At 36.8% G+C, this 14,508-nt stretch overlaps 1 protein-coding gene and 1 long non-coding RNA gene across 4 annotated transcripts in view; both read left to right on the top strand.

The window, feature by feature from the left end:
- plxna4 (plexin A4) overlaps nucleotides 1–8,057 on the top strand; it is a 341,756-nt gene extending 333,699 nt beyond the window's left edge. For all 3 annotated transcript variants that reach the window (XM_015352424.2, XM_069192541.1, XM_069192542.1), the window contains 2 exons: nucleotides 2,276–2,426; nucleotides 4,565–8,057. In XM_015352424.2, coding sequence (XP_015207910.2) covers nucleotides 2,276–2,426; nucleotides 4,565–4,660 — 247 coding nt within the window. In that variant the 3' untranslated portion in view covers nucleotides 4,661–8,057. The remainder of the gene's footprint in view (nucleotides 1–2,275; nucleotides 2,427–4,564) is intronic.
- Nucleotides 8,058–10,484: 2,427 nt separating this feature from the next.
- LOC138240769 (uncharacterized) overlaps nucleotides 10,485–14,508 on the top strand; it is a 34,678-nt gene continuing 30,654 nt past the window's right edge. Inside the window, exon 1 of the long non-coding RNA XR_011190007.1 lies at nucleotides 10,485–10,569. This is a non-coding gene — a long non-coding RNA (uncharacterized lncRNA). The remainder of the gene's footprint in view (nucleotides 10,570–14,508) is intronic.

The following is a 14,508-nucleotide window of genomic DNA, read 5'->3' as shown; positions in this document are numbered from 1 at the left end:
AAGTAATGGAGGAGCTGTTTGTTCTACGCCTGCACTTTCTATATGCTACAATATAACATCTGGAAGCTTTTAAGGATTTTGGAATACTGATGTCAAAGAGCAGTGTCACTATAAAACACATTCTTTTCTCTCCATTATCCTGTATCGTTTTAAATTGTGTACCTTTAAATCAAACAATGATATTATTCATTCCAGTTACTTATACATTTTTAGTCACATTAATGAGGGTGTATCTCAGTATTGCCAGGTTTTAAAAGGTGCAGTTTTAGTTACAGTGTCACATTCTGTATTGACAGTATGACTCAAGAACATAAAGAACAAATGCACTCCTGCATTTGGTTACTTGAAAAAAAGAAGGATATGAGCTTTGACAACATGGCTGGATAGCTTATTCCAGACTCACATCACCTTTGTGTAAAAAACTGCCTCTCAGGCAATTAAAATTCTTCTCAGCTTTTAATGCACTTCTCCCGAGTTTCTGCTTGTAATAATATTTTTTTATTTGACATTGTGTCTCAAGGTATACATATATTAAAACTGTAAATTAACCGGAATTAAAAGCTGGTGTATAAAGGGAGCTGACTGATGTTCAAAACTGAATGTGGAAGAGGTTATTCAATAGTCTTGGTGTAGTACAATAGAAAGCAAGCAACAGATTAAAAATTATACCAAGATTCCTGCATTTGGACTGTCCTCCGGTTCATTTTTCAGTTATTCTGAAGAAGTGCATTTGATGGACTTTGTCGGTGCCTTTGATGACTTTGAATACTTCTATCAGATCCCCTTGTAGACATCTCTCTCAATACAAAAAATATAAGTTCAGTTTGTCTAGCCTGTCATTGTAGGACATTACTCTAAACCTGAGAATGCACTGTATCTAGTCACTCTTTCCTGGATTGATTTCAGAGGAGCAGTATCTTTTTTCTAAGCAAATTGTAAACAATATTTTTCAGCAGTTCGAATGAATGTGAGAGATTCAAGATTTAACCTTTTTTTATTTGCCATATACAACAAGTGTATTGGAAGGCTTACGCGTTGAGCTGTACCCAGTAATAGTAAAGGTAAAAAATAGGCACAAATGACAAACAGACGTGGACAATAGGTGTTATAATACAGCCAAGACAGGACATAGTGCAAACAGTGCAGTACCTTAAAGTGCAGGTGAAAGACAAATATACAGTATGCATATGGAAATGTTTTGGCAAAGCTCACCTACTGTAGCTAAAGGAATGGCATCCTTTCTGAGGCAGAAACCCCCTACCCCTCACAATTGCAAGGATTCAGCAAGGGAGTCTGTCGCAATGTGTGAGAAAGATTCTTGAAAGGATGTCCTGGACGAAAGATGTGTTTAGGTAGGTAAATCGGAGTGTTCAAGATTAGGATGTAACCTTCCTTGCGAATATCTATTGTAACTTATACTGTATTACACAGTAGTTATTTTAAGTGAAGTCTTATTCATGCTTTTTACGTGGCTTTCAGTTTTAGTAAAAGAAAGTATGAATAATGTGATTATTATATTTGGTCAGCATTGCTGACTCGCAGCACTGTGGCCATGTGTTCAATTCTGCGTGGATTTTGTACGTTCCCCCCATACTTGTGTGGGTTTCCTCTGGTTGCTTTTGTTTCCTCCCACAATCCAAAGGACATACTGGTAGGTTAATTGCATTCCGGGAACATTTGACGTGGTGTGAATTCGTGCATGTCTGTCTGAGTGTGCCCTGCGATCCCTGCGATGGACCCATGCCCCATCCAGTGTGTACCCTGCCTTGTGTCCATTGGTTGCATAGATAAACTCCAGTTACCCTGTGGTCCTGAATTGTATGAAGTGGTTAGAAAAATGGATGAATGGATGGAAAGGGTATAGTTCATAGAGCAAATTGCCTTTTATTTTTATGCTGCTGAATACACATTCATGAGATGTTTGGAAACTCAAAAGAAAGAAAACAAAGTATTCTGAAAGACAGACTCCATCTTTTTAGCAATATGTTACACGTTTCCAGGTTGCAAACAATATAATGTGTGGTGCGATAGCAGCAAATTAGTTTTTCATTGTGCAGTGCTCTGTTAGGACCTGAAACTAATCATGTCTGGACACAGTAAGCTCAAGTAAATTACAAATTTATTAGCAGTGTGGACACTCTGAGCTGGAGTAACTATAACAATTTTAAATCCTATTTTCAAGGTCAGTTCTTTAGCATGAACAAGGCCTTTATCTCATTGGGCAATTCTTTAAAGCCATGGTTTCTAATCTTGCTTTTTGTGGTGTTTTCAACAGGTACTACTCAGACATCGGTAAGATGCCTGCCATTAGCGATCAGGATATGAATGCCTACCTAGCGGAGCAGTCCCGCATGCACATGAATGAATTCAACACAATGAGCTCACTCAGTGAGATTTACTCATATGTTGGAAAGTACAGTGAGGAGGTAAGTACAAAAAAAGCGTTAAAGTGAACACCCGAAGAAGGCTCCACAGCCAAACCGTTGTGTTTTTCTTCTCTTTTTAGCATGGAATAAACCTTTACTTGTTCCATTAAAGTGAATATAGAAATTATGCTGCAAGTCAGTTTGTTCTCCCAGGTTTGGAACATAATGCAGTATAATAATTCTAACTCAAGGAGGCAACTCAGTACATAGGCAGAAGACCAAACTCCAATGTCCATATGACCCCTTGGCGTATTAACTTTGATAGATGTTATACTGTATAATGGTTCTCCAAAATATTCTAAAGGCACACTACTCATTTACTTCTGAATGCTTTACATCTTTAGCCCTGCTCTATGGTGCCACTTTCTAAGGAAGAGCAATAAGCAATTGAAGATTGCTTTGAAGAGCCAGTTCTGTATTTCGAAGACAGATAAACTGACCCAAATCAAATTGTTTTATATTGTTTTTGTGCAGATTGTCCAGCCTGCCTGTGAGGCGAACCAAACTGAAATGATTTAAATGCTTTGAAAGCGCTTTATAATGTACTGTACCATCTTTTGACTAAATTGAAATTGTAGATGGGAAAGCATTTACAGGGACAAAGCAGAGCGTGTTTGTCTGAGCAAAGAACAGAAAAGCAGTAAATTGAAATATTGCTTCATTTTGTCAGCCACCAGCCATTAGAGGAAATACTCTTAGGGATGGGATGAAAATCTGTGTTGCATATGTCATGCTTGTTTTTTCCCTCATTCTCTCTAACTATAATTTACAGTTAGAGGAATGTGACCAGGCTCATTTTTTACTCTATATAAAGACAAAGGGATTAATAATGTCATCCAGCTATAAGAAAAGCGATCTTTTTTTACTACATTTTAATTCCTTATTATTCATTCATAGAGCACCCGAGCCTTCTCCATGCACGGCTCAGAAACATCCCATTACAAAGAGTGAGATGAAATAGCTGCAGCCACTGTGGCGGACTTCCTTTAATCTGATTGGCTTTATTGATGTGTACTCCTTTCTCCGGCACCTCTTCCTAGCCTGCTTAAGATTGCTTTCGGCTGGAAAGATTAAAAGAAATCATACATGGCAAAAAAAGGTGAAACTGCAATAGTCTCCCAAGGGCATAGCTGCTGTTTTCATCTCTGGAGTTCTCCCTCCGTGCCTTTCAGCTTCGCTACTAAAGACATCCTTAGTATGGCCTACAAAAATCAGCATGCATGTATGGTAATTTGTAACACTCCTGGATTTGTGGGTATATCGGGGTTTTCAAGGATTTCTCAAGCTGTTTGATGTATAATGTCATACAATGAAATGCCTGCTGCATTCTAGCAGAATTTGCAGTTAAAGACTTTTCTTAACGAAAAATATAATGCATTTGATTTTTTGGAAGCCATCGTGTCATATTAGTTTCTTTATGCTGATGTTTTATAGTGTATACTTTTTATTTTTATTCTGAAGAAGTCTTTAATCTGGACCTCCATCCCGAATTCACATTTATTTGGGGGGTATTTGTATGTAAAGTGAAAGGTACAGTGCATGAATAGCTTTTCCAGGTTGTACTGGCCTTGTTTTTCCTTTTGTTGGTTTATTGCAACTTGTACATACATGACCTCTAACTGTAAATTTCATACAGTATATATATTATAAGTTGTCCTGGATGCCTACTAGTAAATGTTATAAAGTAATGTGTAATCTTGGGCCTTTAACAGATTACAAAATACGCTGTAGGTTGCCCATTCATTTCTTTAAACGGGGTGATACAGTGAATTTTAAAAGGTACATTTGGGAGACCTACAAAGATCTGTCCGTGAAATACTGAGCAAATCAGAACAGCCTTTTGTCATCAATGGTTTCTTTGACAACTTACAGGTCAGAAAATGATGTATAGCATAAAGCAGTTTGCTCATATCAGGTCAGCTCCATTCCCTGACTCATTGCGAGCCCATGTGTTTTACTAAAGCTATAGTTTATACAGAACTGTGAATTTCACCTCCACAAACCACAGCTTCCACTTGCTTAATAAAAACAATGTTAATCCTTTAGTTGCTTCCCGTTTTTTCCAAGGTTCAATCTATTCTTGGCACAACCGTCTTGGGCAAGAGAATACAATTTTGTTTTTGTTTCTGTTCTCACAGATTGTGTCTGCACTGGAACAGGATGATGCTGCAAGGAAACAGAGATTGGCCTTCAAGCTCGAGCAAGTGGTCACTTTGATGAGCATAGACAGCTGAAAACCACTGCCCCGGTGTGTGCTAGGAGAGCAGAAACCGAGCCGTGCCTGAATGAAGACCTGTCATCTTTTCACCATCAGCGAGTTCCTTGTAGCTCAAGCATTGTATCACTATGTTAGCTCTACTTACAGAAGAATGAATGGGGATAGAAGAGCTTGTCGGACTAGTGGATTTTAATTAATCCCCTGGTAAAGTGTTGCCTTGTATATACTACTGATATAAAAAAAATATCTGAACCAACGTTTGGTGTCAGTTTGCTTTGATTTTTCAACAGAATGGAGATTAATTCTATAACAGAGGCACATCACATTTAGGACAATATGCAATGTCATAAAAAAGGTAAACAAACCAAGAATCTTTTGGGAGATTTACAGGCCAGAATAATTTATATTTAAGCATACAGGGAATAAAGAAAGCATTTGTATTGTTAGACCCAAAAAGAAGCAGAAGAGAGTAAGACAAATAATGTATCTGTAATTTGAATGGACAAATGTTTTAATTGTGGGCGAAACTTTTCCTCACCATTGTAAGGTGAAAAGGCATTTGAATAGAACAGATAGGATAAAAAAAAAGAATTCAGCTGATGTCTAATATATCCTGCAACCTAAATTTCCAAATTTAGAATTGTGCTGATAACAAAAATGGATAACTTCGAAAAGAAGATGTTTTATTTAAAATATTCAAGACCTGCAGATGAATGTTTGGAAAAGGCAAATCCTCAGGCATAAAGACGCTGAACCTGACTCATTTACTGTAGAGCTGATAATGGTAACAATGCTTGTTTCTTCATATGTGCCACCACTGCATTTTTTGATGAAGTGTTGCATAGGTTTGTGAATAATGTCCCTCATCAGTCGAATGTACCGTCTGTAGTGCTACAGAAGTCCAAAATTATGTGGCGAGGACTTTTTTTTTTTAAATGCCTGGAGAAAAAAAAAGAAATTGACAACTAAGAGATGTGTAGTGTACTTTTTTGACATGTACTGACTTACTGTATGTGAAGGCTGCAGACTGCAGAATGGGGACTTCTAAACTGCCACTTAATGCACAGTTCTGTGCCTAATTGGTACAAGCAAGTTTTGGATATCCCAACTTTGTTGTGAAGAGTTGTAGACTTTTATTTCACTGGATGTTCAGTGAGACTCTGGAACAAGTGGACAATGCTGGCCAGCAGAAAACCAAAGGAGTCTGATTTTAAAAGAAAAATAAAGTGCCACATTGAAAAGAAACAAGAAAATGATATTTTATTTACAGCCTCAGTGTGTAAAATAATCTGCGGGCAAGCTGGCTTTTTATTTTTGTCCTTTCCATTTTTGCACACTGTATCTTTTGCCCAATCCAGTTACCATTTTGCACAACCGAAGAATTTGGAAAGAAAGTGAATCTCGTCTTTGAAGGTACAGCTTTCTTTGAGGTTGATATCGATCTCAGAGTTTTTAACACTGAAAAGAGCAACAATACAAACATTTGGATGCGAATATTGTCAGATGACAATAGAGCTGCCCTCCTTTTCTTTTACCTTCAAGCTTTCTTTTGCCTTGAAACGTGCCAGACTTGTGATGTGAATGTGTGGATGCCTCAGTAGATCCACCTTGGATCTTTTGGCTTTTTAAGCGCATGTACTACAATTAAAAAAAAAAAAGAAAAAGAAAAAAAGCCTTGCAATGACGTGGATGTGTTTTTTTTTTTATTTGCTTGGAAGCATCAAACAGAGTGGTTTGTCATGTTATTATATTACTCTGTTAAGGTGGAACCTTTATCCAGTAATCCATGTGACCATTCCATGTTTTATAAAATATTAGACGCTAATGTAAGTGGTACCTTAAAAAAAATATATACCCTGCATGTTGACTGGATGTTATGAAATGGAACTGCCTTGCAATCAAAATATTTATCTAATATGCTAAAAGCTAATTCTAAAAACTGGAGTTGGATTCTCCCATACTGTTCTTTTCAATTGTCTTCAATATAATGTATTATGATTATCATATATCATTTATTAACCTCACAGAGATTTAATATCTTTACAGTTTGGTAGACTGTCTTTCTATGAGTAGACAGCTTCTATAAATGGTTGATGTAAGTTTCTCCATTGAGATTATAAGTGGACTGCGCCACAAAAACCAGGCTGATGGCAAATATCCACAGAAAGGATAAATGTGCCTTTTAATACAATATAAAACTTAATTACTACTGTCATTTACTGCTACTGATGTATGGCAGTGTCCTTAGGCCACGATTCTAGATTATGAGCTATATGGGCATACAATGAGCTTTTCTGCAGTGAGCCTATGAAAGCCTGGCACTCATTTTATGTGAATAAGAAGCAAAAAAAACAGTTTTAAATTTAATGTGGCTTAATAAATCCTGCATAGCTCTTTACGATATATATTTTTTCTATGCAGAGGTTTTGTTCTATTTTTTTTTTCTGTTGAAGAAGTGAATATTAGTTCTGTCAACAAGAAATTACTAAAATGTAAGTTGCAGTACATTTTCCAAAGAAAGATTTTGATAAGTCTTATCAAGGAATTTGCACCTGATTGCAATTTGCTGTATTTATTGGAAAAGAAAAATCTTGGAAAACATGCACACTTTAAACTCTAATCGCAAACACATTTTAGTGTTTATCAATTTACCAAATGGCTTTACATTCATTTAACACAGTGATTTTTCTTTTTAAAATAAATTGTGCAAATAGCATATTGGTGCAAGCTTGAATGAAGGAAAAAAGTCCTGTAGTCTGTTTGCTTCCCTTAGGAACCTCCATTAGGCTCTTCAGGTCCCTCTGAGGAATCTGTATTGGTTCTGGGGGCTTAATTTTCAGAGTGAGATTCTGTATTGGGTTTGAGTTTGTGTTATCATGTGTTTTATGTTGTTTCTTTTGTTCCAACATTGCTCTTGGTTTAGGTTTCTGGCTTTTGCTTGTTAAGTGTTTTGTTCTCATTACTAGTCACTTAGTACTAAGATAAACACCCAGTGTTATTTGGTTTTTGCCATTAAGATCTATTAAAATGTAGTGTTCAGTGTTGTACTACTCTTGCAGGAAAATGTAATTGTTTCATGCTTATCTACAATGAATGTTGTTCAGAGGATGTGAAACCTTTCAAAACTGCCTGATAAAGATTCCACCTTAAACATTTTGTAAGAATATGTCCTTAGAGCTCAGTGTTATTGCAGGTGTCAAAGAAATGTTAGAAAAGACTTTTAATATTATGATATTTGATGAAAAAATTAAATATGCTGTTTGGGGGAAAATGAAACTTGGAAAAGGCAAGCTTCTCTAACTTTGTTACAATTAATTGTATACCTGTGTATGTAAATATAATGCATTCCTATTTTGCAGTCAAGAACAAAAATACTATTTGTAATATAGAATAAACTTTATTATGAAACAAAATGGGGTGTTTTCTTATGAAAAAAGAAACCAAATGTCTAGGACAAACTATTTAGACCAAACTATTTAAAATACTTACTGCCAAAACTGTTAAACCTAACAGAATTGTATGCTATGGGAATATTTTGAGTTCTGCAAAAAAAATGTTGTAACACATACAGTATCTGCAATACTACCTTTGCAAATACAATAAACCAAGGTCTTAAGTAACTCATCTAAGAAAGGGTAGGAAGAGATGAGATGCAACACTGCCTGTTTAAGGAGAGCTTGACTCAGGTCCAGGTCTACTGTATGTCAGTTGAATTGACTTCCAAGCACAGAGAATCAGGGAATTGAGAAAAATTGAAATCTCAATCTTTTATCCCCTTGTTTTAAGTATCTTCTGTACATACAGACTTTCAGCAATTTTATCATAAGAATAACTTTTTTCATACTGCGTGGCAAATCAAAGGCAAGAAAACATGAATGTAGAAAATATCATTCTAAAATCTGTTGATAGAATTAACATAATTTTAATAAATGTTTGCTAGAAATATTGAAACCAGATGAACAGTACATTAGTTCTGCAACTGACCAACAACTGTGTAGAATAATATCCTTGATATACTCTCTGCTGGGAAATTTACAGTGTTCTACAACTTTTTACTAATAAAATAGAACTTAATGTTATTAATTATGCATTTTATCTTGTCAGAAACCATAATTAATGACCCCACATTCATGTTTACGAACCAGGCATTTTTATTGTGCCCGTTTTAATAACATTTTGAAAAATTAGTAAAAATCCTGCATGTAGAATTCTTCATTTCTGCCAACAGAAAGAACATTTCTTATACTGCTTCTTTATGTATTTTTAAAAAAATCTATCAGAGTGATAGTTAGGGAAACTATTGTATGTATGAGCCAATGGCTTGAAAAATAGAGATTCCCACTTTAACAGAGAACCACATTAACTATAAAAAGTGGTCCTTAATCTACAGTATGTACAATACAAAGAGGCATTAGAGTGCTTTAATCTGGCTCAGGCCTGGCTCTCACTGTTGATTAAAAACTTCAGTAGGATAAAGGGAGTGAACAAGGCTATAGAAAACACTATGCATACAGTCTTGAGAATCTTTAAAACAATAAGAGCCTTGGCCATATCTGGCAACAAAGATGCATTAAATGCCAGATGAAAGAAAGGATTATCAGAATTTGCATTGGTCCTTGTGAAAGCAAATCCTCAGGATGGAGGTTGTTGTCTGGATTTGTAAGTCTTGATCTACACAGTCCAAAATGTACTGTACTATTCTGCCCACAAGTTTCCATGGCCACCTTAAATTTCACTTATAATAATAATAATGATAAATGCTTACACTTATATAATGCTTTTCTGGACACTCCACTCAAAGCACTTTACAGGTAATGGGGACTCCCCTCCACCACCACCAATGTGCAGCATCCACCTGGATGATGCAACGGCAGCCATCGTGCACCAGAACTCTCACCACACATCAGCTATTAGTGGGGAGGAGAGCAGAGTAATGAAGCCAATTCATAGATGGGAATTATTAGGAGGCCATGATTGATAAGGGCCAATGGAAATTTTGGCCAGGATGCCGGGATTACACCCCTACTGTTTTCGAGAAACACCCTGGGATTTTTAATGACCACAGAGAGTCAGGACCTCGGTTTAACGTCTCATCCAAAAGACAGCACTTGTTTACAGTATAGTGTCTCCGTCACTATACTGGGGCATTAGGACCCACATGGACCGCAGGGTGAGCGCCCCCTGCTGGCCCCACTAACACCTCTTCCATAAAGTCATGAAGTTTCAACCATGATAAAGCAAGCAACCACACCCCTCCTACCAATAATTCACACAGGTACTACTGTGATAAATGTCACAGGGAGGGCAGGAGTGGTGCCCAAGCAAGTTCTTTCAAAATAGAATGATGGCTCAGCTTTGGGCACAAATGTGGGGGATTTATTTGGACAGTGCTTCCCACAAAACAATAAGAGAGAGTGCAACAAAATAACAAATTAAAAAAATATACAAACCCTTCCTCCAAGAGTCATAAGCCTAGCAACCCTACCACACTCGGATCCTGTTTGCTAACTCTCCTTTGGACTACCAAAGGAGCCTCCTAAATAGGTACAGTATAGCCCTGCCCCCTTGGACCCTACCATTATCACATTAAAATTATTGACAATTACTGAATTTCTCACAATAATCTTCTTATTTTCCACAATCCATAACCATCCATTCATTTTTGCAACAATAGAATATACAGAATGTACAATTAAAACAAAGAATCATGAACGAAACATTTTAGCCTTTTTACCGTTATCTGTAAAAATGGTACATCCTATACCGGAAGATGTGCGCATGTACCACTCAGCGTTGACACTACAAAGCCAAGCTGAGAAGAGGTTTCGGGTTTGGACCTATGAGGCCACCATACCCGGAAGTCAGGCCGCCCAGGATGCGCAGTGACTTCAACACGGAAAAAAGACAGAGCGCTCGCTCACATAGGTACGTACTGTACAAATAAACAGAAAAGATACCGTTATCCTTGAGAGTTTGTGACTGATTTTCCACGAATAACATGAACTTATTTCGAAGTAAAATGTAGTTATGAAATGGGAAACTGCTAGCCGAGCCCCGAGTGTGCACCCTCGGGAGCTAGCTAGCGGACAAGAAAATGGATGTAGTGTATTAACGCGAGTAATTCAGATTTAGGTGGGATAACGTGTGTGGTGAACTGTACTGTCTGCGGACGGTGACGGAGATCTCTGTCGCATAACTTTTTTTCTGTTAAAGAGAAAAACTACATCTAATAAACAGATCTAACTTAAATCATTTAAGATCTTTTTTAATATTAAAATTCTGTTTTTTGGAAATACCGAGATGTGCGTGCTTTACTTTTTTCACATTTTTTTATTACTTCAAACATGAGAACAATGTCTCATTTGTGTGTGCATAGGAATAGTGTAAACTATTTCTTTTCTGAGGTGAAGAGGACATACAGTTGAATTGGCCCCCTGTTACCATGTTTTCTACCCATTCAGCTGAGAGTAATAGAGTGGAATAAGGCTATACTAACAGGTTTTGTGTGTAATTACTCATGTTTCTAGGTGAACATTTTTCACAGAAGCAGTCTCATACTCCATTTCGTAAGAATGCAGAATATAAGGGAAAAAACTGTTGATCCAGAAAAAAAGAAAGATTGATGGAAAAATTAGACCTTAATATAAAGGCAATAAAGTGCAAAGGCAGCTGGGTAGTGTACCTATTTATTGATCACTGGGCCTCTTTCTGCAATTGTCTCATAAATAAAAGAAGTCAACTTGAAGGAACCTCCAAATTAAACATAAAAGACCGTGGTATAACAACAGCAATACGGTGAATATAGCTGGAAATTGATCAGCTCTGTGACAGGGTATTGAAATGTCGAAACTGGATGCAAATACTAGTAGCGAGACCCACAGCTTTTAGGTCTGAAGTATGAGTGTATCACCACTTTCATCTTATTCTGCGTCTCTTGAATTGCTCTTTTTCCCTCAGAAGTTTTGGATGTGTGCGCTTCAGATGAGAATCGGGAGTGACAAGAACACTTTAGTTTGAAAATTTGAAAAATTCCCCTGTGAGGCATCACACATCTTAAGTGCTAAAAGGTTTTAGACTTGCCTTTACAATGTTATGTTAGGCTTCATTAATTTGTTTTTCCCAAGTCTTGTCTCATGAACATATTGTTCTTGCATGAATATGCTTTGTGAAGGTGGTTTGAGCAAAACTCTGTGCATAGGATATTTCATAAACATTTAGTACAAATCGGGGTAAGTGTTCAGGTAGACCTAAAAGAGTTCTTTCACCTTTAGCTTTTTGATAATCGCCTAATGTAGAAAAATACAGAATTAGTATTTCTGTTGTAAGACAGTTGATGTGGATGAGGGAATACATGTTTAGTTCATTGAACATGTACAATTTTAGGGTAATTTTCAATTTTTTATTTTTTCTGTCAGTCTTTTGGATTAGAAAACAGGATTATGTTTGGGTTTCTGATTTACTCCATTTTTTATTTAATTTGGATAAATCATTTGTTTTTATAATGTAGTATAAATAGATTTGAAGAGTGAAGAGCATCTCAGTAAGGTTGTCATCACAATTTTAGTTTTTACAACAACATAAAACTTTAGTTGTTTATGAAGTATCTGTTCGTACATGTTTATATCCACATAGCCCAAGAGCACAGCACGCTGGGAACATTCATGATATAATTTCCACGGTAATGTCTTTGCAGTTTGACTCATACAATACAATGTGAAAGATTTGTTGTTGGTTCATCATAATTTTTGAAATCCCTATTATCAGCTGTATAGGAGTAGATGGAACAAATAAATGGCATTAGTAGTGTATCAGCTACCTTCATAACATCTACTGTTGAAACACTTTATCTTGAATTCAATAAAATGAATTGTTCATACACAATGGTCTAACTCTGCTACAGTGCCAAGACAAGGGACACACTTCAAAAAGGAGGGCTATGGCAATCAATCCATATGTTCAAGAAATATAGAATTAGTGCTTAACGACAAATAAAACCCAGAAGTGATAGGCACCACAACATTGTTGATGGAAAGTACAATATAGGTGCCATAGCATAAAGCTATCTATAATCAAATACAGTATACATTGGCTAAGAACTTGAAACCCTCTTGAAGGCTCTGGACAGCATAAAGGAAATGATGCTGAAAATAGCTTGAATGTCAGAAATTATTCCTTCTTTTCAGCTTAATTCATGAGATAGGGCTATAGGTGAAAGAAATACAGCCATCAGCCCATCACAAGAATTTCAAAGTGTTTGCTAATTTTTCTAATTCTTTTGCTAAGAATCAGCTTTAGAATGCTAGAATCTCACAATATACTGTAAGTACTGTTAAAATCCAGCTATGTTTTCTTTATAGTTCTTGAGTTTTGTTGTTCACAGCTTAGCTTAGATTAAGGGAAAAGACCTAGTTCAGTACAATAAGCCAAATTATATCACAAATAGTAATTTCCTGTATTAACATAGCATTGGAACCTGCCTGTAATTTCAGATTCTATTCATTACATACCCTCCAATTTAGGAATCACGAATTCACTTCATGTCTCAGCACACAGCTATGGGTACATCTCCTGTACCCACATAAGGAGAATAATGAAGTGCAGACAAGCTATTCGGATTTGTACATCCATTGAGTTTGTGTTGTAAACTCTTCAGTGAGGTACAGAGTGAGCTATTGTAGAGATGTATCCCTCTCTGCAGATGCCCAGGACTTGTCTGGAGGTCAATACTCGTCTTGGAGCCAAGACAGCTCAAGCCAATTAATGGCCACCCTACTGTGACAGCATTCCACCAATTACTGTATGTGCTGCCACCTGGGAAATTCCAGTTCCAGTTGACAAGTACTTTTCCCAGGCTTAATACATCTGGATCATCATGATTGTTATTGACATTAAAATATTTAAGGAACAAGTAATAGGTTTATTCCATGCTGAAAAGAAGAAGAAAGAAACCACAACGTTTCGGCCGTGGACCCTTTTTCAGGTAATAGAGTGGAATAGGAGGCTCCACGGCTGAAACGTTGTTTTCTTTCTTCTTCTTTTTTCGGCGTGGAATAAACCTTTTACTTGTTCCTTTGCAGCCTGCGCATGCTTACGCAGCTCCCCAGCTGAAATAAAAATATTTAAGCCTACTCATGATCCTGTGAGGGGGGCACATCAGTGCAGTGGTGAGAAATGCTGCCTCAAAGTGCTAGGGCCCCAGGTTTAATTGCTGGAGTGAAATCATCATGGATTTTGTGTTATCCCTGCTTGTTCTCCCCATGTTCATGTCAGTTTTCTCCAGCTGCTCCAGTTTCCTCTCACAGTCCAAAGACATCCTGGTGAGAGAGAGAAGAGTATGTTTGTTTCTGCCCTGTTTCTCACCAAGGACCTTTCGTGTGTTGAGCTAACATGATAACCACTACAGACAAGGTTCTGGCGCCCCTGCAGCCCATTAATGTAAAGCAATTAGAAAATGGATGGATGGCTGATCCTATGAATACGTTTGTGTTTACCATTTTTTTTCCAAATAAACCAAGGAATATAATAAAAGATAGTATGCAAAAAGGGAGGTGATTCAGTCCACCTAGCTAATTTGGTAAAACCAACAACAGATAGTTGATGCAATTCTAAATTTAATGTATTATTGTGCAACTAAGAAGGAAAGGTTTGTTCTATTGATCTTTGTGAATGTTGTGTTGATCATTCTTGAGAAGGTCAGATGAAATTTTATGGAGGGTTGTGTACTATGATTTACCCATATTCAATATGCAATTGATTTATATAGAAACATCTAAGCACTTAATATGAAATGATGAAAAAATGAATATACTGTATGTACAGTCACCTCCAGTCCAACTTTATTTCATGCAGCCTTTTTCATCTTTA

The sequence above is a fragment of the Lepisosteus oculatus genome, chromosome 7 (assembly GCF_040954835.1).
Source record: "Lepisosteus oculatus isolate fLepOcu1 chromosome 7, fLepOcu1.hap2, whole genome shotgun sequence".
Lineage (NCBI taxonomy): Eukaryota > Metazoa > Chordata > Actinopteri > Semionotiformes > Lepisosteidae > Lepisosteus > Lepisosteus oculatus.
The sequence above is the reverse complement of the archived record's forward strand: the minus strand, read 5'-3'. Positions and strand labels throughout refer to the sequence as shown.